The sequence below is a fragment of the Pristis pectinata genome, chromosome 18 (assembly GCF_009764475.1).
Source record: "Pristis pectinata isolate sPriPec2 chromosome 18, sPriPec2.1.pri, whole genome shotgun sequence".
NCBI lineage: Eukaryota > Metazoa > Chordata > Chondrichthyes > Rhinopristiformes > Pristidae > Pristis > Pristis pectinata.
The window spans coordinates 28,129,178-28,155,372 of NC_067422.1; the positions used below are offsets into that span (position 1 = coordinate 28,129,178).

Here is a 26,195-nt window from a genome sequence, read left to right on the forward strand (position 1 = left end):
CACTGAAATTTTTAAAGCAATTATCTTGTATAAGAGACTCCACCCGCTATTACAAAGGGCATTTTGCTCATCATAAGTAAATGTCATGACATGGTTCCAGAGACAGCATGTGGTAAGAGAAGGAAATCCAAATTTTTTTTCCTCATTCTTTTTCTCACCAGATTTCCCCCTCAGCTCTTTGTAATCCTTGGGATTAGGCTGATGAACAACTCACTATTTCTTGCTTAAGTAGCTTTTTTTTAATTCCCCCCCTCACCCCACACCGCAAGCAGGGATTACTTAAAAGGTGATGAGAAGCAATAATCACAGCCAACTCTCCTAAGTAACGAAGGAGTGCCATGACAACTAATAGCGGTTTTCCACTGCCTTACCTGATATTACACTCTCAACACAGACGATAGATTCAAAAGTTGGACCTTTATGGATAGCTGATCTAGTGACTCTAAGAAGCAGCTTCAGTGTTGAGGCAAGTATAGCCCCATGGAAAAGGCAGAATATTCATTCAATTCCTCTTCAGGACACTTTTAAATGAATGCCAACATTCACTGCCAAGTTTTTATATTAAGAGATATTTTTCGGGTTCTAAAGATACCTGTTCAGAAACTCGTTAGCAGCAGTTGAAACAAACTTCTGAAAAGTTAACCCCACCTAGGTAAATAGTTTACCATAATAGGTATTTGTAAGCTGCAGCTGCAAACATAATTACAGGTATGGATTAGTGAAACTAAACCCAAGGCTATGCACTACATTCTTTTACAAAACAGGTGCATAAGTACCACTATTCTTCCTAAAACAATTCTTCCTAAATTATATATTTTTTAGGACCAAAGTATCTTTACGGAAATATTTAACAAGAATGTGATCACAAACAAGCTATAAAATTACACATAAGTATTTTAGCATGGGGGTTTTCATTTAAAAATATTAGTTTGACTTTTGACAAGAAAACAACTTATAGTTAACTGAGCTAATATCACAATATCATTTGACATACTTTAATTTCTCACTTGATACTGGATCAAAATCTCATAACGAAACACAATGCTTCAAGCTACATCAAGATAAAAACAACCATATTCGAAACAAGTTATTCAACCTCCCAATTCATCATGTATAGCAATAAAGGGTTGGGTGACCCAATTGAGGACCACGAACAACCTTTCAAGAATGATAGATATAGAAATCAATACCTGTTTTAGTAATAACAAGTGCAAATTAATTCCTTGCTCCTATTTTGCCCATGTGATTATTACAGAAAATCTATTTTAAACCATTTATTTGGTGTGTGTCACTCATTCCCTTTGGGGAACTTCTGTTTTAAATGACACTTCTTGAAAAAATCCACAGTATCTTTTCACAAACTGTCATCTGTCCACCTGACCGATGCTGTTCATATTGCATGCAGTATGGGAAGACTTGCTACCTTGATTGCAAAGTTAGAAATATATGCAAACCAAAACTTGAAGCTTCCATACCATAGGTCTTAAATACTAGGCTAACAAGAATGGAGACGTAAACCGAGAGCAAGGGAGAGGCCAATGCAGCATGTGAGAGGCGAAAGGAGACCAGTGTGACATTTGAGAGGGGCAACCAGTCCGGCAGCAAAGACCACTTCAACAGCTGATGGGCAGGGGAAGTCCAATATCCAAGGCCCCAAACATGGTCGCAGTTGATATCACAACACACAAAATGGAAAACCTTATTGATATACAGTGTTGCATAAGTCACGTCAGTGTCAATCAAGTTGAATTTATTGTCACATGCACAAGTACGGTGAGGTACAGGTACAATGAAAAATTTGCAGCAGCAAGTTTTTCAGACAACACACAAAACATAAGTTATACAGTGAAGAAAAAGAACAAGCTGTTGGTGCAAAAAAAACCACAATCAGAAACAAGTCCACAGTAGTACAAGAGGTGGTCCATAGTGTTCTGTTGCTGACATAGGATTAGGGTTGTGCAGGTCAGTTCAAGAACCTGATGGTTGTAGGAAAGTAGCTGTTCCTGAACCTAGTGGTGTGGGACTTCAGACTTCTGCACCTCCTGCCAATGGTAGCAGTAAGAAGGGGGCATGACCAAGATGGTGGGGATCCTTGATGATAGATGCCGCTTTCTTGAGGCAGCGTCTTGTGGAGATGTTTTCAATGGTGGCCTAATGGTTTCCCCATTCTTCCTACCCACTTGACCAGTCTATTGATTGCCAACTTTTATCCTTAATTTCAACCACACAGCAAATTCTTGTATCATATGCAAACTTCTTAGTCATGTCCATTCCCCCCACCCCCCATATCCATCATCCAGCCTTGAAGTCTAAGTCAATGATATATGCCATGATAAACAAGGGACTACTACCTGGACCTACAGCTACTTAAAATAAAAAAGTTGGGACTCCAAAGACAAACTATCACAGGACCAAACTGGCATCATTGCCAGATAATAACTTGTCTTTCCTCCATCAGGCATTCCATCCTTGCACTGCACTGACCCTCACAGTATACCTTGATCTCCATGTCCCACCACACTCCACCATACCCTGAACCATTAATCAGGATCCAGGATCCAATGCCAGCGCCCTAATCCCCTCCTCCCTCCAGCACAGAAGTGATGGAACCTCGGGCCACTGGTTATTCCAACTCCTTGAATGCCTGGGAAGAGTAGTACCAGCCAACACACTTTCAGTGTCAAAAATGTGCAACTGAAGTTTGAAGCAGGGAGCCATCCATTGTGTCACGAACCAGCAACAAAAGAAACACACTGAGCATGATTCAGTGTTAAAAACTATTTTATTAATTACTACTTATGATAATACGTAAAATAAAAGTAAAAATGTTAGTATGTTAGAATTCAAAAATGTTAAACCTCGCACGTTAACCCCAAAACTAAACTCTTCGTGTGTGTGTGTGTGTGTGTGTGTGTGTGTGTGTGTGTGTGTGTGTGTGTGTGTGTGTGTGTGACAAAGTCCCAAACTCCAAGTTCCGGAATGGTTCTTAAAGTTCAGTTCCGCAAGTCATAAGGTGAAACATGAGCAAGGGCTTATTCAACAACCACCGTTGTCAGAAGATTAGACGTAGAAAAACAGAGAGAGAGTAAATACGAAATCCAAATGTTCCACGATGGAACCCAAACGACACTTCAGTGTTTACTCGGTAGTGACTTCCTCACCCCGAAAAGCATCCGAATCGTGGTCGTCCACACACAAATACCTGTTTCCTTCTACAGGTCAGCAACAAAGTGAACTCCACCGGATTACTTCCAACTTCCATACATGGATTTCAGTGGCAGACACAGTTATTGTTTCTCATCCATCGATAGAGAAAACTAGCAGGCTGGTGTCTCTCTCCCTTCTCTCTCTCTCTCTCTCTCTCTCTCCTTCTTCTTCTAACTTCTTCAACAACGTCATTACGTCCTTTATCTTCTATTGACGTAAGCACGCCCCACACACACATACACACACACTCTCTATCTTAAAGGGACTTTCACTGAGTCCGTAACAATTGAAACTATCACTGACAGCTACAACTACTTCTTTCTTCATAGGCAATCCTTTGGCATTGAGGATGACTTGCTTCCACTTCAGTCTTCTGTGTTTTGAAGTGACTAGCGAGACCAGTAGAAACCGCAAACCATTCCACAAATGGGGCAGGTAACAGCTAATGGTATTAGCAGAGGGGGAGGGGAGTTAGTTTGGAAAATCATGTGATCCTTTCATCACATGAGGGCTTCTGTGCACTCCTGATGCATGTCCTCAAAATTCTCAACTTCACCCAAAGCTCATTTTTCTTTGAGTGGTCAAGGGCCAGAGATTCCCAGCAAATAGAAGGGACACTGGATTTCTTCAAACAGGCTTGAATCTGTTCCTCTGTCCACATGGGAAACACATCCCATGACATAGCTCAGGATATTGTGTCTGTTTTGGGAGTCTGGTGTCAGGCATGCGAACAACGTGGCCTGCCCAACAGAACGGACCAAGCATATCAAGGGCCCCAATACTGTGGATGTTGGTCAGGGTGGTGACATTCACATTGGTTCGGTTGTCCTTCCAAATTAAATACAGATTTTGCAGAGTCAGCATTAGTGGTATTTTTCCAGTGCCTTGCGATGCCTACTTACGCAGAAGCATTTGGGAATGCAGGGATCACTGCTTCCTGGAAGACCACAAGTTTTGGGCCAAGTCTGACATCTTGATCTTCAAATATCCTTTACCTCAATTGACCAAAAACTGTGCTGGTGCATTGAAGGGGCTGGTGAATTTCATTACCAATGTGCACTTTAACTAAGAGGTGGCTCCCAAGATGTGGGAAGTAATGCACATTTTTCAGGGTCTCGCTGTGATCTTTATAGTCAATGGGGGAAGACTGATAGAGGACCTTTATCGTGCAGATACTTAGTGCAAGACCCATATTCTTATATGCTTTCATGAAAGCATCAACAATGGCTCAGCCTTTGAGCTCTTGCAGAAACAAGCAAAATGTCCAAAATGCAGCTTAGCTACTGAGGTTTGGCTAACCTTGCTTCCAGTGTACTCACCATAGGTTGAACAGCTTCTCTTTAGTCTTGAAGATAAGCTCCATTGGTAGTTTATTGTTGGCAGGATGCGACATGGTAGCAAACAAAACACTGAGGAAGATTGGTAGGGCAGTGCCACAGGTTTGGTTTACAGGACTCTTCACTAAATCATCCAGGGCAGCATTTGGGACCTCCAGAATTTCTTGGCAACTGAATTTATCACATCCTATAGTCTCTTTTCTTTTTACAATAATAAACTATAATCTTTATTTATGGTGAAGCCATTTTATAATTAGGAGTTTAGAATTAATGAGTTGTTCATTACCAATGAATCTAGTGTGGTGGGATGCTGGTTGAGGGAGAAGTCCTTGGCTCAAGTACCCATTGTGTTTTCAGCTGCTAATGGAGTCTCAATCCAAATTATGAATCAACAATGAATTCAACAATGTCAGAACTGGCCAGTTCTGATGCAAGAGTATCAAATGCTGGGGGTCCTTGATGGGTCAGCTGGAGTCTGTGGGGGTGGGGGGTGGTGGAGAGAAGGGATGTCTCAACATTTTGAGTCAATGACCTTTCCTGATGGGGAGGAGATAATTGTTGACCAGGCTTGTCAGCTGGTTCCGTCCCTGCAGATGCAGCCAGGCCTGCCAAGTGTTTACAGCATTTTCTGTTTTTGTTTCAAATTTCCAGAGTTTTTTGCTTTTTAGTCTCAGCAGCTCTGATGCAACATGATGACTCAACATTAAGAAGGGTTTTCTCTCCATGACTTGCTGGGCTTTTCTAGCATTTCCCTTTATTTCAGATTTCCAGCAACTGGAAACAATTCCAGAGCAATATTTTTATATCTTTCTCTCTCCTTACACTTCCATCAGACAGATTAGCTACCATTAACTCAGCAGGCCTGGCTGCATCTGCAGGGAGAGAACCAGCTGACAAGCCTGGTCAACAACTATCTCCTCCCCATCAGGAAAGGTCATTGACTCAAAATGTTGAGACATCCCTTCTCCCCCCACAAACTCCAGCTGACCCATCAAAGACCCCTGCATTCACCATCCTCTCTCAGCTGATACCCATCTGTGGCACACATTTTCTCTTGATCTCCATCCTATCACAGATATTACCTTTGTACTCTCCATACTTCCCCTTTTTCCCCAGATTAAAATAAACACCGATTTTCTAAATTTCCCTAGTTCTGAACAAAGGTCGGCAACCTGAAACGTTAACTGCTTCCCTCACCACAACTGTTGCCTGACCTGCTATTACCTGTATTTTCTCTTTTTTATTTCAGATTTACAACACCTGCTTTATTTTTTGTTTTTAAATTTCCTCTCTCACTAGGAAAGTTGAGATCAATGATTTTGACATAGTTGGTGTATGATCATGAAGTTTGTATGATGCAAATATTTGCTGTGTGGTTGATGGAAAAGTTGGCAAATGGAATTCAATCCAAATAATCTGAATTGATACATCTGGAGAGAGCAAACAAGGCAAAGGAAAGCACAAAAAATACAAGGATACTAAAAAATGTGTACACAAACAGAATTAGAGTGTTTGCCCATGCATCCCTGAAGTTAACAGGACATGCAAGCTAAAAAGACACGTGAAATACTTTGCTTTGTTAGTCAAGATACAGAACTCAAAACCAGGGTAATTGAGATCAAAATGCATCGAACTAGAGAGGCTGTGCTCAAACTGCACAAAAAGTCAGTTATATCACAAGCTAAAGGGCTTTATTTTAGTGCTGGATGAACAGAGGAGATTTACAATGAAGCTCCCAGGACTGGAAAACTTTACCCAAAAGATCAGAGAAGCAAGGGTTGTTTATTTTGAAATGAAGGAGTCAGAGGACAAATAAAATAGAAAATGCTGCAAATGCTAAGCAGGTCAGGATATGGTAATAATGCAGGTGTTAAATTATCAGACTCACAAGGTGAGATGCAGGTGTTAAATTATCGGACTATCTGGAGACCCAAATTCATATCTCACCCTGGCAGCTATGGAATTTAAATTCAGGTTAATAACTGTTATGACAACGATCAAAGTGCTGCAAAATTCCATCCAATTCAGATGTCATTCTGGAGAACAAATCTGCCATTTTTACCAGTCTGATCAACATCTAGCTATTTAGCCACCAATACTGTTGACTCTTAAATGCCCTCTGGAAATGGTCAGGCAAATCACATGGTTGCAATAAATTTGGCTTTGATAGTGAGGCCCAGATCTTGAAGAACAGATATATATTTTAAAAATCTGTGTAGAGAGAAATTAAGTTAACATTTCAATTTGATAACCTTTTGTCGGAATCTGAAAACTCTGGTTCTCTCTCTTTCTGGGACATAAATTTCCATGAACAATAAAAAATTTACTCAAATATTCAGTCTTCTTATTTAAAAGGTGGCTCAAGCAATCAAGCATTTACCAGAGCCTGAAGCATTCCATCTATCACAACCATGCCTTCCATCGTCTGATCCGCTTTGGATAATGATGTCAATGTCCAATCCAAGAAATCTGGCAATCTCTTCTCTTTAACATCTGGGCGAGTTACAAACCTGTTCGGAACATAAAACAACTCTAAGTTAATAATATTTCTAAAATAAACCAATTTGTATTTAATTATTTAATCCTTCAGATCAGTATAAAGGCAGAATGGACAAGAAATGTTAAGACAAAGACATTGCATCCCATCAGCATACCACAATCTCCTTTTTTTAAACAATCCAGTAGTTTCTACCCTTGAGATAAGCTTACATAAACAGCTATATGTACTGCTTACCCATTCAAGGTTAAGTGCTTGTAAAATGGTGCAAACGGGATGTATAATCACTGTTAGATGCAAGGAGAAATACATTTCCACATTACAATTTGGAAGCAGAGGTCAATCAATGTTTTCTCCTCCTTTAGGAGTAAATATCCTCTATTTAGTTCAAAATTTCACCATTTAAAGAATCAGCAGTGCATGCTCAGATACACATACAAATGTGCAGGATATTTCTGTGTCTATATACATGATCCAGATGCCTAACTGGCTCTCCGCATTCCAAATACCAGCAGTGTGGTCTCAGTGGGAATAGCTCTCCAAAACACCTCTGACAATTTTTGACAACCAGGAGAGCAGAGACAAAGCCTTGCTGGTCGTAAAATCTGTAATTGATTTTTAATAGTTTTTACATATCTCTTTAAAAACTATTAAAATTGAAGTAAATAAAGTTAAAAACATCTGCAACACATAAATAATTTAAAAAATAAAACAAATTTTAAAAAAAATCATAATTTACTTTCTCCTTTGCTTTCTAATCTAGAGTCTTTTAACCACTGCTGAAATCAATCATTGGGGCAATTTTCCAGCATAATTCTGGAGAAACACAGTAAGACTCGGCTCTGCAGAGCCCAGTAAAGGAGTGAACTGACTAATTTACGGCAATTTAAAAGGCAGAATACTGATGGTGATTAACAACTGCCAGAAATAGCCAGCAAGATACAAACCATTAATATACAAACAACTTTAATTGCCACAACAGGAAATAAAACGTACACAGTATTTACAAAGACCACCAAAAGTGAAGCAAAGCACAAAATTTTGCCAACAGATCCGCAATTTCAAAAACAAGAAGGGCATGACTCAACAGTTACAACGCCTTAACATGACATGAAATACGTCGTCATTGAACCAGTAGTTATAGCATATATTGTACATTATTTGCCTAACAGGCAGTAATGATGCAAAAAAAAACTCTTCAAATCAAACAGGCTTACTTAGAAGTCAGCGTCACTAGACAATGTTTCTTTTGCTAGTATGCTCTGACATACTTGTACATTAATAACTCAACAAAATTTTGTTCAAACTATTTGTTGTTGCCTTAAAGCTAATGACTATACCTACATAATTAAATATATGAATGATGGAATGAGGTCATCATATCAGTCATGCTGACCCATCAATTGTCACATATTTTGCACTGATGAACAAAATTGCATCTTCTTTTTCTTTTCCTGCTGCCAAACTTTATATTGTTCTCAATGATATTCCCCACCAGATGGTGCTAAATGGTTCTTACTGCACATAGTCAAAATAATCATAACTAATTCCACTGTGACTTAGGCTTTGCAAACTAATATCAGGAACTGCCACAAAGCATTTCCAACAAACTGTTTGCAACTTCAATTCTGAATATAATTTTCTAACAGCAAAGATGTTCTCCATGAAAAGATATTTTCCATTCAAGTAATACTTCTACTTTCTAGATATTTTTCCTTCAGGCATCATGTCCATGAAAAAATATCTACTGCAATTCAAAGTAAGTGAAAATCTGTTTTGCCTTTTAAAATATTTCCTGTTTTTCACAAAAATGCCTTCTGACATCTAGCATTGTTTTTGTATAGAGTCTCTGTTCAATGACAGGAAGTCATTACAGTAGTGACCAAGGAAGTAGTTTCAATTATCTACTATCACTCGATGGAACACCTGAGCCCAGATGTTTACCAGATGATATGCTAGGAGCATTGATTTGAGATTGGGGGGGGGGGGGGGGGGGGGTTGGGTGGGTGGGAAGAGAAGGGGATGGTATAAGGTTAGTCAAGTGGGAAATATGACAGCACATTCACTTTCAGCATATCCTTCTGTGGCGTATAAAGTTCAGGAATGTTTCCATGTTTGTCAACCAGCAGCCAGCCTGGTGAGACCTCAGTAACATGCACCCAATCCCAGTCTGTGAAGCTTCAATCTGAAGACAGTGTTTGAAGCCTCTCTCTTTTCTGAATGGACCAAGAAATTAAATGTTGCATTTGAGACTGTTAAAAGCCCTCTAATATTTCAGTGACACCTCCCTGGTGAATCAAACTTCATAACTGAGCAAAAGTATTTGGGATGGGAAATCTCAATGTAAAGCCTATACCAGACATGATCCAATGAACCATGCATTAATAAAGCCACAACTGGCAACAATGTGAGCTAATCACATATTTTCTTCCTCCTCACAGGATAATCTACAAAGCCCTTTACCCAGTTCTTTTTGTTACCCAATGCTATACAAAGCACACTACAATAATTCTGGAAACTTTGGTTTGTACATTCTGAAGGAACCCTCCACATGTTCTTAACACTTGAAGCATTTCTTCAGGATACCATTAATTGGTTTAATGATACATCCAATGGTCAAATATGGAGTTCATTGGTCAGATTCCTGACAGTTGTTATCAAGTTTGAAGAGGCCATCCTCCTCTCCAGCAGCCACCTTTTAAAGTCCAGATCTTAAGAAAGCAGCTTGGCCTACTGGAGTTGCATGAACAGACTGTATGTAAATTTAATTGCTTCCAAGAATACACATATCCCATTAAAAGTCTGAACCTGGTTTTTATTTTAAGATGAAATTAATCTATTTTTCAGATATTTTACAGATTTTTTATATTTTCTAACAACTCTGTTTTATTCTAGAGGCTGATTTATGCTGACAAATAAAAGGAACTCTCTGAATTTTTAAAAAGTAAACAAGTGCACAGGAACACTGAGCAGATATGACTAGTTAACCTGGAGCTCTGGTATAAATTTCTTAAAACGCTCTTTGCTGGCCATTTTCTAAGTACATATGGCCGCAATGTTCACCTTTACCTCACCGCAAGCCAACCTTGCCAAATTCCCAATGGAGTTCAACGGTCACCTTGTGCGATAAATCCAATGCAACATACACCTCAACAGTGCATGCCAATGGCATGCTCTCAACAGTGTTTTCTGCTCCAAGTAATTCTTTTGCAATTAAAAGTGTACTAATTAACTGAGTTTCAAAAAATTACTTTGTAACCTTAGGTTACTGTTAATATTAAAATATTTCAAGCTGTTTAATTTTGTCTATTCTGCACTGATTTTTTTTAAATGCATCTTTAATATACAACTCCAGTGTATACCAAAGAATGTCCAGGAGCTTAGTATTTTTTTTCATCTTGATTATGAACACTTTATAGTCTCCTGTAACTGTAGACCTTTATTAATATAGATTTTTATGAACATAGTACATGTCTGGTGGCTACGTTGTGCCTTGCAGAAAACTGACATCAAGAAAAACATTGAAGTGATCTCCTTAATGATTTCAAAAGAGGCAGCACTGGAATGTACATAAATTGCTTTGTTATATCTGCTCAATCATATATAGATGTATAGAAAGCCTGAGGACAGTGGACTACACAAAGAACACTCATATCAATAAAAAAATACACAATTATCAGCATTAACTTTGTTTAGGAATCAATTTTTTCCCCACAAGATTTGAAAGCAGATGGGAATCTGAGCATCCAATGGCTGTGTCCTGGATAGAAGGCCAATTTTTTGATATTCTGCAATCTACAACTGACACTCATCTTTAGAAAGATATCACTCATTTACCATGTGCAGTTCTACACATACATTATAAATATATACATTTGTCAGTCTGAATTTCCATGTGTGTAATATTTTAGTCATTAATACTGTACTATTATTACAATATATCATCCATTTATATATTAATTTATTTCATGTATAGATGTGTGTGTATTAATTGGAATTCTAATACATCTCTATTCCTAATTCTATTCCTCCCCTTCATGTACAGTCAACTTTCTGTGCAATATATTCTATTTGAAAACTGAGAGACTCCCCTTTCATTTATACAGTATGTACATAGAGAAATGTAGAGAGCATGTATTGGATTAGCTCTTCAATTAAACCACAATGTTGCATTTCTCCATCTTATGTGAGCTATTTGGAAGTGTGAACTATTATGGAATTTCTGCATTTCACTCTTTTCTAGCTTTAAAGCAGAAAGAGTTTTCTTTTATATCTGTACCACAAGGCCACTGGCCCATAAGCCAAGTGTTAGTTGTTTAAAAGGTGACATAACAATATTCATTTCCTTGACCAAGTTAAAACCATATGACAGCACAGAAATCTTTCATAGCTCCAGTGTCTATTTGTGTGAGGCGGAAAGCCATGGTATGCCTCCCATCGTTCAGTCATTCATATGCACTAATCCATGCCAGCACTGGCTACATCACCTGTGAAGGAGGCCACTTACCAGGCAAGACTTGGAGATTCCACCAGTTCAATAAGAGAGGAATAGTGAGAGGAGCAAATGTGAGAATTAGCGATGAAAGTAAGTGTGGGGTTAGCGAGGAGAGTGAGTGCAAGGAAGACCGAGGAAAGTGAGAGGTTCAGTGAGGAGACCGAGAGATTTAGCAAGGAGAGTGAGTGTGACGTGTAGGGAGCTCCATAGAGAGCTCAGTGTCACAGAAGAGGTCCTGCTGGTTTGAAGTGAGCTTGGCCAGAACGTTAGCAAACTGGTGCCTTTGTGTGTTTATGTATCTGTTGATAAGGATATGTGGTAAGTATCAATGTTGAGTTATAAACTCAAAACAGTGTTCTGACAAAGGAACTACACTCAACACATCAAATTATCTTTCCAGACGTCTGTGGGCCTGTAAGCAATTTCCATTCTTATTTCACTTCTCCAGTTTTTGCAGACCCAATGTGTGGAAGAACAGAAGACTCCAGCACAAGACTTAGTCAAATAATCTACAAATCAATAAATCACCATGCCTTAGAACAATTCTTCTGTTCAATACTGTTGCTCTTACTTTGTACCTTCTTTTTGTATTTATCCATCTGCTGTCAAGTTGTAGACTGGCTGATCATAAAGTTGCTTTCAAATTACATCTGTACATCATTGAGCAAGAATATTCAGGAATAAGTAAAAATTCATTATATTTATTATAGAAGTACACTTGATTGCAGTCTTGTGCCTCTCCCTAAACAATTATTGTAAAATCTACAATAATGTCAGAAAAGAATTCTTATTCTGGGGAAGTAATTGCTGCTCACCACATCTAAAGTAATTGTCAATTAACCTCAAAAGAGAAGATTGCCACTTTATCCAAGCATGTAGAAACACCTTCACAAAATCATCAAACAGCTAAACAACTTTCTATGTAGTTGAGGTTATAGTCAGAGAAAAATATAAAAACCTCTAAATAAAGTGAGGATAAGGGTAAACAAATGAGCTTACACTGCATCGATAGTTTCTGAAGACAAAAACATTCAAAAGAATCCTTTCATTCTTAGTAATCAGCAATAAAATATCAGAATCAAGATGATAAACTTGGCCATGTTAGTATTTTGCAATCCTTCAGCTTTATGGAAAAGTATCCTTCAGCTTTATGGAAAAGTAAGCAGAACAAATTTGGTGAATTTGAATGCCCCATCAGACAACTTCAATTACTATTGCTCAACTCTTACAGGATTTGACCAAAACATTCCAGTTTACCCAATAAATAGCAAGGGAAACAATGAACTAATATTAATAAATGAAAATCCCCTTGAGTCAATAATCAAATGCTTCTTTGTTACAGGGCATTGGATGATGTTTGGAAGCACAGCAGATTGATACCCTTTGCTAGGGCAAAATTGCAAAGGATAGAAACAACAAAATAACAGCTGCAATTCTAAACTCCACCACTATGTGGCACATTTTACCAGTGTATCATTAGGCCATCAACCTCATTTGTGCTACTTTACCAGTAAGATAACATATATTTTAAAAATTGTTGAATTAAAAACAGAGCCACTGATAATTAAATGCCATTAGGATAACTTGTTTTAATTAGAACAAAGTTCTACGCTGTTGTGCTTCCATGAGTCTTAAGTGCTCCTCTGCACAAAGCTACATTGGAAACCAAATAAAGTACAAACATAAATACTGCAGCGTATTCCATGAAAGTAGACATTCCTAGAATGGTGTGTTTATTTAATGAGGAGAGATTATGCCAAATAGACCTTAACTCTGCTTTGAAGACTGAAAGGTGGTCTCATGGCAAAGCACAAAATTTTTTAATGGGTTTCAGAGAATAGATGTAGAACAGATCTTTCCCCTGGCTGGGGGGGGGTGGGGTTAGAACCAAGGTTTCAAAATATGGGGTTAACACCCACTCCACCCTCCAGGAGAGAGACAAGTATTTTCTTTTCCCCACCCAGAGAGTAGTGAACCAATGGAATTAATACATTGGGGGCAGTGGGGTATCGGTCACTGAGCTTTTTCAAGGCATGGATCAATAAACTTTCACATCCTAAAGGGATGTGCAGGAAAGTGGCCCCGAGGTAAAAGATCATGTGTGACCTCATCGAATGGTGAAACAAGCACAAGGGGCCAAATAGCCAACTCTCGGTTCTATTTGTGCTGCTATGTTCTTCATTATGGTCTGCAATCTCTTTCACCTTAGCTGTTGTCAGCCCCTCTTCCACTTCCTGCAGATATGTAGAAGAGCTGAAGCATAATGAATATTGGTCACCAGGGCTGACGGGCCTATTATCTCAAATACTCTTTTGTCAAGGTTGTCACAGGAGGCCCCTAACAAAAAAAAGTTAGAATTCTAGCCTCTTCAAGACTTTGTGACAAGTGAAATGCCACAGATTATCTAGACCAGGATCTTTTGGAGAGTGCCTCATTGCTGAAAGCCACATACTCTTTTACTGCAGCACGAAACATTTCTTAGCATCTTGGAGGAACCAGTGTCAATCCATTGCACAAAATGGGAAGGCAAATGATTGAGCTGTATTCTCAAAAAATCATAAGTTATCTTATAAGCAGAGGTTTCATATGAATGCTCCTTAAAGGGATGAGTACTTCTCAATTGCTTTGCAATTAACCTTACAAAATCAAACAGGTCTGTACAAATAATAATGGTAAAGATCTTCCAATTTATATCATTCTGTTCAATCATACATGGATACTTGTGAAATTCAAAATTAAAATTTTCACATTCAGAGGAAACATCTAAATAATGAGCAACACTTACTTGGATACAAGGACAGCAGCAGCATCTCTTCCTTTGTCACTAACTGTCAGGTAAGACTAAAATTGAAAGAAGATATTTATCATACACTGAAAGCATTTTTTTAAATTGAAAGCAACATTAATAAAATCCAAATGTCTGTACAACTCTGGTTATTTTTGGCATGACTGGAAACTAACTCCATCATGGAACTGCATTTGTTACACAGTATTAACCTCATTTTCCCCATCCTACCTTGAAAGGATTGGGCACTTGCAACTTTCAAACAACTTGCACATCTTTACAAACAAGATAGTGAATGAAACAGCTCAGCTGCCTTTTACAAATACAGTATTCTCCCTAACCAGGTCAAAAAAGTAATCTGAAGCAAGGATGCTAGTTAACTGTCTTGAATTCAAGTAGGATTAAAGGACACACGACATTATTCAACAAGCAGAAGTTTAATCTGGCATTCCAGCCAACTGTTCTATTTCAAACAATACCAACAAAAATAAATTACCAAGCTAATCTTTACGTTCGCTCTTTGTGGCATCTCCATACATACAAATTAATCAAATTAAAGAATCTCAGTGGTCCACATCATTGAATAAAAAAAATATCTGGCACACTAAAGATGTGTTAATTCACAATATGATCTTTTTGCATAACTCTGTTAGTTTCTCATTCTCAAGACATCCAACCTTCTATTTTCACATTTTTACATCTCATTGCTTATTATCTCATCAGCCATATGTTGATCTGCTACAAAATATCCTCTCTAATTAGCATTTCCTCATTTTCAACAGCTTCCATTTTTACCTGAATAGCCATTCCTCAATATTATCCTTGACGGTCCCTTACCTACATTCTCGCCACACTTCTGTATATCTAATGGTTTTATGACAATAAGGCATTCTTCAACATTTCCTCACGTCTTCTAACACATATTCATTAACAAAATCCACAATTAGAGTCAGGTTAATATCCCAGTGTATCTACCACCTTACTTTCAAATTTACAAACCCTTTGTCCTCATTCAGCCATCCATACCATTTTGTGTTGAACTGCTTGAACAAAATATTCATCTTGATCCTTCATCCCAAAGCAATCAGTACCTCATGGAGTTCCCATTTCTGCTTCCTCAAGTCAGAATAGCACAAAGTTGAGAAAACCAAACACACAGCTCACTGCAGCATTCAGAGAGACATCTGGCTTGAGCGTGGCAAACATTGTAGCCCTTTACCCTCCAGGGGCAAGAGCAACAGATCATTCTAGAAAGCAATCCGAAGTATTTTGTTCTCGAACCCTTCTTCCTTGTTCCCTCCAACACCAACCAAAGCATCAAAAATGGAAAACTTTATAAGCAAATCCCTCTTTTTGCCATTTAGTTTCTAGCCTCCCTTCATCTGTCCCTCATAGATCTTTAACTCTCATATACAGTATTCCCATATCTTTTCCAACTTCATCTCACTTGTTCTTTCCCCTCAATCCCCTTCCATCCCCAAGGTCCTGACACTGTCCCTCACTCAATATCAAAAACCATTTACCTACCCATTACATCTTTCCTGTATATGGCCCTTGCTGCTGCCTCCCAGCTACAATCCCTTCTTCTCCACGACTCTGCAAATCCAACTTCGGCCCACTTTAAAATCCAAATAAAGATCTAAAAATTACAACAGATATTATCTGTGATTATGCTGCTCTATCATTCCTCATTCTCAATCTCTCCCCATCCTCTAACAATGTTCAGCTCCTACACAACTACATTTGCACAATCCATTCTTATCTTTTCAAAAGTGTAATGGCTTTTCATCCTATCCATATTTTCAGCACCATGATTTTCAATGCCCCACATCGACCCTAATGCTCACCCCACATCATCAAATTCAAACATCAAAAGATAAAATGTCAGTTTTCATTAATAACAAATTGATATAGTCATCACTTCTCAAGTAACTCACCCTTAACTACCTCAAAACCGTCAAATTCCTCATCAGATCTGTAACTCAATAAGTTCAACTTTCTCCAGCTCAGGAAATTCAAAAGTGTCCTTCAGCCCCTGCCTGACATTCAGTTCCCATCGTCTCTCTAATCACATTCTCAGAATGAACCAGACTATTTACGAGCTTAGCATACGGCTTTATTCAGCAAAATGTGGTCCATAGATGTTCTTCAACAGAGGGATCAATTACTGCCAGATATGCAACATTTTCCTACCTCTGCCTCTACTTCAATCCCATTTCAACAAGTTTAGACCAATTAGCCTCTCTAGCCCAATGCCTCATTGAATGAGATCACGGACTGTTCTGTGACCTAACTCAATAACCTTAGCGCTAAATATATTTTATTCATTGCTCTACTTGTCACTCATCTAAACCAAGTTGCCAACCCTGAAAAGATTTGAAATCCTCATCTTTGAGTACATCCATTACTTTTGGCTCCCCTTCATTGAATCCATTTACTGAATTATTCTAATCAATTGCCACTGTTTATTCAAGGAAAGAATAAACAGTGGCAATTGATTAGAGTAATTCAGTGGACAGCTGAGCTACTCTATATCCCCTGGCCAACACTGAGCTTCTTTTCTCCCCACACAATCTAGTGCCACATTCTTGCCATTCAAGTTTATACTCTTTTTATTTCTATCAATTGGTGTTGGTATGTCTTATGATTATGTTGTCACTTATATTGTATTATGTACCTGTATTCCAAGATCCACCCCATTTACTTTCTTACCTTCCAAGAAAATGTGGTCTCCTATTCTCTCTTAGAAAAATGAATTCTTAACATGCTTATAAATAATTCTGGCAACTTTGCAAAGTTCTGACAAAGTTTCCTAAAATGTTAACTGTTTCTCTTTCCATAGATACAGCATGACCTGCTGAGAGTTTCTGTCATTTTCTGCTTTTATTTCATACTTCTAGCACCTACAATTATTATGATTATCTCTAATGTTTTGATTTGTATACGTGTGGTCTTATCAAGAATCTGAACAAATTTAACAGCAAATTGCACAGCATTATTTACCTTTGCTATATTCAAAATCTGATCCATAATGGGTGTCCTAGATTGTCCTTCCAGTGTGGAATTATTACCATCAAGTCGTGCCATATCAAATGGAAGTAGGCAAGTCATGGATAACCACAATAAAAGTATGTAACGCGTCTCCCAAGTCTGAAATACACGAAAATGTAGTTATATTTCACTAAAAGGTCTAAATGACATTCAAGCTTGGAAAACCAAAACACCATCTTGGAAGCCATTTGAATTCAGAAACAGAAAATGACCAAAGCCTCCTGAACATTACTCAGGGCCAAGAGAGAAAAAATATACACCAGCTGTGTTTCAAACACTTTCTGTTTTTATGTCAGATTTTCAGCAGCAGTTTGTTGATTTTCAAGAGTTGGCTGTTGGATTTGAATGGACAAATTTCATCAACCAGATATCTGGGCAGCTTACTGCTCCCCAAGGATTCTATATAACTCTTGCCACAAAACCTCTCAAATTGAAGGTAACCAAGTAAAAACATTTTCTCCAAAACAAAGAATGGACACGAACAACATTCAAGACCGTAGAGAATATTCACTCGAGTCATTATCTGCACATATCTGGGCTTGTTAAAGAACTGAACTCTATATTGATTTTCAAGTTGGCAGCTCTAGAAAGGCCACATAAATAGCACAAAAGCTGCTTTGGCCTTGAAAATATTTTAGAATTTGTGCACTTTCCACAAAGATAGATGATGTGCATTGAAGCTTGGTCTATTAATGTCACACAAGTTGCTGCGTTTTTGTTACTCTCTTGTTATTAATCCAAGTATTCATCACAGAAATCATCTCAAATTCAAAGCACCATTCACTAGAAGCAGTAGACCTTTCAGCCCTTTATGCTTGTTCTGCCTTTCAATACAATTATGCCTGATCTTATACTGCAGCACACTTTCCTGAGCTATCCTGTAATATCTAAAAATATGTAAAAACATGTGCCTGAGAACATTCATTTTAAGTGTGATGACACAATGTGCGCGACAGCTCCTACAGTATGGGTGGGGAAAAGGGAAGACTAATAACAGCTTTGTCAGTTTGAAAGCAGTGCTTAACTTTAGCATATATTTTGTCACTATCTCTAAATCTGGACCAAGATAAATTTTAATTGTTCCACTGCTTCATTCCAGTCAACTGAATGAAATAGAAGAACACTCAAAATTGTCTCAATTCATTCAACCAATTCCACTATCCTTCACAACATAACAAAAAAACAAAGAATCCAATGCACTACTCTATGGGTGCCTTACATGACTTCAACTTTTCAACATTTGGTCCTATAACCCAACCCAGCACCCATTTTGTTGTTTTGCCTGTCCCCCTTCCTAATTTGCAACAGATAAATAGAGATGGTGGGAGTTCTCTAGAAGGTGTTTTCTGGTTACCCAGATAGTTAACAAATGAATTCTTTCCAAATCTTAAAAATACAGTTATTTTAAAATAAATGTCATTGAAGCAATTGTTTTTTCTCAAATTCTTTCTTAGAAAAATAGTGCAAATGTAACTTAAACAATCAATGAACTTACTTGACAGTCTTTTGGGTCTTGTTGAGTGAGTAAATTCAATACAGGCTGCAAATCAACCACTTCATGAGGGAACAATCTCAAAAAATATTTATAGCCACGCACCTACAATAGAACAAGAAAAATTATTCTGAACATGCCTGTTAAGTAACATGTATACAGTCAAACAAATAAATCAACAAGAAGGAAGACACCTTATTGGTGTATTGAAACAAATGCTAACCAAAATACCTATTTGGGTAAAACCATAAACACAAAATACCAGTATATTCTTGTTCTACGTAGAGCTAGCTTTCCATAATATGCATTATATTTTATAAGAATGTATGATCATACATGTGAGGCAACATGGACTCATGACATCACATCACCCAATAACTGTGCATGAACTAATAGAACTCAGAGAAGGCAGCACCAAAGATCACTAATTACATAAATGTGAAATGTTTGTTTGACACATTTCTACATAGTACGTCAAACATTAGTTTTGAAAACTAAGCATTTCATGCTGGTACTCCTTGTCATGTAACTTAAGATTCTTACACGTCTCCACTCATAAGATTGGCTGCAGAAGATGCTAATTAAAAAAGGCCCATTAAGACCAATTGTCAATTTACTTAACTGCTGAATTTTAAATGACATAATTTGAATAACTTAGCTAGTAATTTAGGTTGCAATTGCCATTATGCTAACAACTAAATAAATTATGATGCTCATTTTATGAAATGAAGCTCAATTCCAATTAATTAAGATAATGAGCTAAAACATAAAACATTGCAAGGTCATTTTCCCTTTTATAGATTGAATTTATAGACGTTAACCATTCAAACTCACTTTTATGCCCAGAGTACAATATTTTCATCTTAAACTATATTATCAAGGTGATAGAATTCCTCAATATGCCTTCATGCATACTTTACACAGCATACCTTTGAGATGAGATAAAGGAATTTGAATGCAAGGTGAACAAGAGATGAAGGAGAATGTTCATTGCGCACTATGTCCAAGAGCATATTCAACATCCATTCTAAAAGCACAGATAAAAAATAAAATCAGAAAGAGAGATCCATCACAAAGCTAGCAAGCAATCCTCTATTCATAAGTTCCTGCGAAAGCTTTCAAAAGACATAAACATAAGGGAAAAGGACAAATTGTTAGTCAGAAGTTGTGGAAGTGAAGGGTAAAGTAAAAAATTTAAAGTAATAAATTAAGGCAAATTTTAAGAGCACAAGTACACATTAGAGTGTGTGTGTGTGTGTGTGTGTGTGTGTGTGTGTGTGTGTGTGATCCAATTAAAGGTTGTTTACACAACTTCAAAAACCAAAAGGAACAATTGCAAGAATTTCAGCTTGAATCCAACCGAGAGAATAGGACATGATTGCCTTTACTAAGAGATGGCACCAAGACGGAAAAAACTGGGATCTGATTATACCAAGTTACAAGATGCTCTTTTTATGAGTCTACAGGAAAAACAAGGAAAATAGTAGCATGAAGGGAGAAGTCTCCTTTGTGATTTAAACATGAAATCATTCTAATTATAGGTGATACAACAAGCTATTTAAACAGTGGAAATTTTATGGGTAAAATTAAAAAAATAGAAAAGGATTTAAGATTCTTGTTGGAGGTGTATAAAGGCCCCTTGAGACAAATGTGAAGTGGTAGAACATACAAATGCAGAAATTAGAAAAGGATGCAGCAAAGGCAGGGTAGTCTTAATGGGGAATTTTAACTTCTGTAGAAGCAAACTAACCCACATCAGAAAGAAGCTGAATTTTTGGAGTTCAATTTGGATAATTTCCCCCCAAAATGTGCCTTAGAATCATCAAAGCATATTAGAATTGGTTATGAGCAATGGGCCAGATTTAGTTAGCAGCCTAATAATGTATAAACAGTCATCTCATCATGATGAAATTATGACCAACCCTGGTGTAAAGTCTGCAATACAAAGTAATAACTAAAATTCAGGCAAAGCTAGCTTCAACAAGCTAAAATAAATATTCAAAATAAACTGGGAAATCCACTAATATGTAAAATAGTGATTAAGGAAATTAAAATGATAAAAATGATAACTACATTGATTTATTATTTTGCATCAGTTTTTAAGTCGAGGAACTGGACAGCATCTGAACATCCCAACAAAAAATATTGAATTTGTGGATTTATTCTCACCAAAATTCATACAACTTAAATAACAGTAGTAAACATTAACAACCATAGTGCAAAACATAAAAGTGACAGGTGTCCAGGACCAAATAGTTTCCACTTCAGGGATGAGCACCATAGATACCCCAACTATAATATTTCAATATTCTCTGAAGCTACCCATTTAGATTACATCATTGGACACCATTATCCTTTCAAAACAAAAAGTGAGGAGAAAAAAAAGAAAATCAGGAAACTATTAGCTAAGTAGCCAAGTTTGCTGATATAAATTCAGGTGAGAAAATGAGCTGTAAAGTAAGTGCAAAGTGCTTGCAAAAGATATAGATGGGACAGGAATATGGCTATGTAATGTGAGAATATGTGAGATTATTAATTTAGGTAAGAAAACACTATTTTTGAATAATAAGAAGCTGGTAAACATTAATACAGTAAGATCTTTGCATACATATTCACTAAGCAATTAGGAAGCAAATGTTGCACTGGCCTCGATTACGAGGGACAGGAGTACTATAGGAAGTCTTACTGATATTGTGCAGAACTTTGGTGAAATCACTTCTGCAACTTTCATCTCCCCAACAAACTAAAGATATATTTCCTTTGGGATAAATACAGCATAATTCACTAGATTGGGTGAAGGGGGAAATTTCATGAGCAGATATTGAGTAAGATTGGCCAACACTCACTGAAAATTAAGAGAATGAGAGGTGATCTCATTAAGGTATATAAGATTCCATGAGGGATTGACAACGTAGATACAGGGTGGAGAAGGTGACATGTTTCCTTAACCTTAAAAAACTCAAGTCCTCTAAGTTAGCAGATAAAACTTAAAATAATAAAATGAGAGACAGCATGGATAACAGATGAAATATTTTTAGAACAATTAGAAAAAAGACCAAATGAAAATATTAGTAAAAATAGGCCAAACTGTTTTATGCAATAACTTATTTGTTTGAGAGAGATATTATAATGATTCAATAAGTCCTTTTTGAATATTTTTATTTACTTGGCTGCCAGGGTGCAATAACCAAAAACAGAATATATTGATCTCAAGAGAAACAAATTTCTTGAAACTGATAACATAAAAAAGTTAATTTGAAAATGACTTGAATTTGAAGTGATTCTGTGATATTACACCAAATTTAACATGCTACTTCCATTTAGTAACTAACACATAAAATTACATCAACTGGAACATTGCACTACTTCCACGATCCTGCATTGCAAGAACTGAACAAGGGATGTTCAAAGAGTTTTAATATGGTTCACAAGCTGCAGCAATGATGAGCAGTTTGATCCATGGGAAAACACTTGTCACCTAACTGTTCCTTATGGCCAGCTGCAGAATGCACAATTTAGTGGATTAGAGCATTCTTGCTAAGACCATGAGTAAGCCACTTGGAAAAGTTAAATAACACAATTTTTTTGTTTTTATACAAAATTATTAAATTATTGTGGTATTTCAAAGGGAGAACAATTGTACCCTAACAAAATATTTATTCCAGATACCTTCTAATTTGGAAAAATAAACCCTCCTTCCTCACCGTATTCCAAAATATCATGGAAATCAAAAGCCTAAACAGATGAAATTTTGAAGAAAGTAGACATTTAAATTATAAATCCAGTAAGTGGTAACGAAACACTGTCAGGTAAACTTGAAGACTGAGAAGTACTGGAACTTCTTGGTTTGATTGTATGCAACAAAAAGGCGTGAAGATACAAATTACACTCTTCATTTAACAGCTAAATAGGGGTAGAAAAAGTGCCTTCTGCATCAGATTTTCAGAAGTGAATGCAAGCAAGTACCAAAACTAGAAACATTAACTCTGTGTTAGAAAACCAGATTAACAAATCCAAGTTAACTTGTTCAGATGATTCTTCAAGTTTGCCTACTGCTAGACAAGAAGGATGAAGATCACAAAGCAAACTAACAACTTTCAAGATAATTTTCATACCCCAAGAAAATTAAATTACGTACCCTAATTTAATCAGTAGGAACATTATCATGCCTATTTATGATTTGTCATCAGCAAACTACTTGTCTCATTTTACTGCAACAAACTGTTAACTATGAAGCCAACTAGACAGATCTATAATAATTCATGACGTGTGAAATATTGAGATATCAGATACTTAAATATTACATATTCTGTACATGCTACACACCGGCAAAATAACCCAAGTAGAAATTAGGCGAATTTTCTTTTCCCACACAGTAGGTTATTAAAACCCAAAACACCGGATCAGAATCTACAGCAGCATACATTTAGCCCAATCCACTTTAGCCAATACACACATTTGAAAGGTCATCTGTTTATGCTGGTAACCAAGCACTTACATGGAATATCTTACACAGTCACAATATTTTTTCTTGACCACATATTAGAACAGATGTAGTTACTTCAAATGTAGGTGATCTTACCTAAGTGTGGATCCAGCAGATGAGGCTGTTCCTGGTATTTGTCCATTATGACTAGAATGAGAAAGAAAAATCTATAAATAGATAAAATATGTTTGGTTACACAATATCTAGGCAGTTATATCAGTGGGAAACCAGTTTTTCACCGACAGAGTGCTGACTTAGGAGGTGTTGCAAGGTCACTGTTCCTCAGAGCAGTGTGATTATCAGTTTATCACTCCACTGTTTTGGGGATCTGCTGTTTTCTACATTATAATAGAGGGTGCACTTCAAAAGTACCTAATAGGCTGTTAAGCACTTCAGGACCTCCTGAGGTTGTGAAAACTGCCATACAAGTCTACATCTGTCTTTCAGTACTGACAACCACTGAAGGAAAACTAAAGTTAATGTCATCATGGAGATAAATGCACAGGCTATACAAAATTGTACAAAAAAAGCTAATAGGTTTGTCTACAAACTTATATTTTATACTTTTGAAGGTATAGGTTGAGGGAGAAATATTGGCTATGCCACTGAAAGAATTCCATGCATTTTTTTTCAAATAATGCCATAGTTCCCTTTATGTTCATCTGAATAAGCAAAGCCTCAATTTAATTCAGTCAAATAACACTATCTCCTTTACTCAGTTTTGTATTGCAATTTCAGCCTTAGATTATGCTCAAGTTGTTAAGTGTCACAGAGCAAAACTGATAAAGTTTAATGGAAAGGAGACAATCATTCAGGTTGACAAAAGCTCTACAGGAACAAATTGTACATGTGGAAAATATAAAAGAGAACACCAAGGATGGATCTTCAGAAAAGACAAATTAAGAAATCACCAAATAAAATTTATGAAAAATTATTTTTAAACTGAAAATTATTCTGAAGTTTAGTTACATTACATTCCTTACAGTCAATGCCAGGCATTATGGCTAAAAGGATAAAATCTGATGAAAGAAATCTAACTGATCATAACTGAACAGGTGAGTTAATTAAAAGAAATGCTGTTTTAATTCCACAATTTACAAATGCTTGAAAAACAAAGTACATTCAAAAGCAACAGTTTATTTTAATAATTGTTTATTTCACACAATTCAGAGTATCTGAAGGGACATGTTTATGAAGGGCTTCAATGCTTCACATCATTTGAGAATTTCTCAATAGTTTTATGATCCAGCAAGTTACAGCACGCAATGTGCAATGTCTGTTTTTGGTTTACATATCACTCATCCAACGAAGTTAATTCTATTCTAATAGCAACAGGTGAAATAAAAGCATACCCAGAAAGTTTCTATACAAAATGCAACAAAGGGCTAAAAATTTATAATAAAGATCAGACAAAAAGTTTGCAGACAAACATTTTAAATTATCATTCACCATATTCCACATTCCTTATCAAGAGACTTCATAATCTGAGGGAAGCTGTAAAATTCACACAGGAGTATAACTTAAAACATGCATGTCCCATCCATGTGTCAAGTATTCCAAAATTTAGATACTGACATGTACACTTCTAGTGTACTTCATGTTATATAAATCTAATGATCTTATACAACCAGTCTGGCACAACTACATCAAAACAGCATTAAGATGTGAGAAAGACGAGACATTTAGTAATATTGTATGTATTGATTCTAAATGCCTAAGTAATGATGAGCTGAATCCACTTTCACTACATTACTGAACAGAATGTCAGGCTTATAAAACATAGAAACTACAGCACAGTACAGGCCCTTCGGCTCACACTGTTGTGCCGATATTTTATCCTGCTCTGAGATCTATCTAACCCTTCTCTCCCACATAGACCCCTATTTTTCTATCATTCATGTGTCTATCTAAGAATCTCTTAAATGTCCCTAATGCATCTGCCCCCACAACCTCTGCAGGCAGTGTGAAAAGCACAAATTAAGAAAACAAAAAAAATCACTCATCTAAAATTAAAGCAGAAAATTCTGAAAATATCAGATTAGAATATGCCAGAAGATGTAAAGAAAAAATGACAAACTATTCCAAGTCAAAGAAAATTTTATACCCTGTATAATTTATAGGGTTTGTACTTAAACAAGGTATAAATTACATCAGTTTAAACTCCAATTTTAAAGCAGAACTCTTCATTATAATGAATTGATACTAAATTCCATCCATAAACTAAAAAACACATTTTTACTGTAGCAAGATCCAATATCTCTTCCCCCACCCCCAAGTTATAGAACTCCTCACCCTCTATCCCCAAGTCCACCATTTTGCATAAAGCCACAGTGGGAATGATAGCTTGCCTGATGTCATGTTGCCACTCAGCACACTGCTGACATAATGCTCACCATGTCACTGTTAGTTTGTGACAAGTGCAAGAAAGGCAGCAAAAACAACAAATATTTGTGAGTTATAATGAGCTTACAGCAAAATGTGCAGATCCTTATTTACTGTTAAGTACAACAGAATTATCTTTGGTTCAAGGAATTTCAGTAAATTTAGGTTTCAAAAGAAAAAAGTAATTCAAACAAATTTGGCAGTTGTTCCGAAAACAATGTGTTTTGGTAGGTTAAGTGGCTGCTGTAAATTGCCACTTACTAGAGGTTAATGACAAAAAGGTTCAAAAAAAAATTGACAGGTATGCATGTGACAGAATAATTTGCAGGGGTGGAGGGAAATGCGGAAAGAGGAATTGGAATAAGGGGAGTCGATGAGCTGAGTAACCTCCTTCTATGTTAATATGCTTAAGATATAATAGCAATAAATTTCAATAATGAATTCAATGTATAGACAGCACACT

General features: G+C 36.8%; 1 protein-coding gene across 2 annotated transcripts in view; it reads right to left on the bottom strand.

Annotated features, from left to right (window-relative positions):
* The window catches only part of tbcd (tubulin folding cofactor D), a 202,840-nt gene that overhangs the window by 170,217 nt on the left and 6,428 nt on the right, over positions 1–26,195 (bottom strand). Inside the window, exons 2-7 of one of the 2 annotated variants that reach the window (XM_052033297.1) lie at positions 23,447–23,497; positions 19,794–19,891; positions 18,868–18,969; positions 17,325–17,471; positions 14,322–14,377; positions 6,925–7,054 (exon numbers count right to left, since the gene is read on the bottom strand). In XM_052033297.1, the coding sequence (XP_051889257.1) occupies positions 6,925–7,054; positions 14,322–14,377; positions 17,325–17,471; positions 18,868–18,969; positions 19,794–19,891; positions 23,447–23,497 (584 nt within the window). The remainder of the gene's footprint in view (positions 1–6,924; positions 7,055–14,321; positions 14,378–17,324; positions 17,472–18,867; positions 18,970–19,793; positions 19,892–23,446; positions 23,498–26,195) is intronic. The other variant, XM_052033298.1, reaches the window with a different exon arrangement.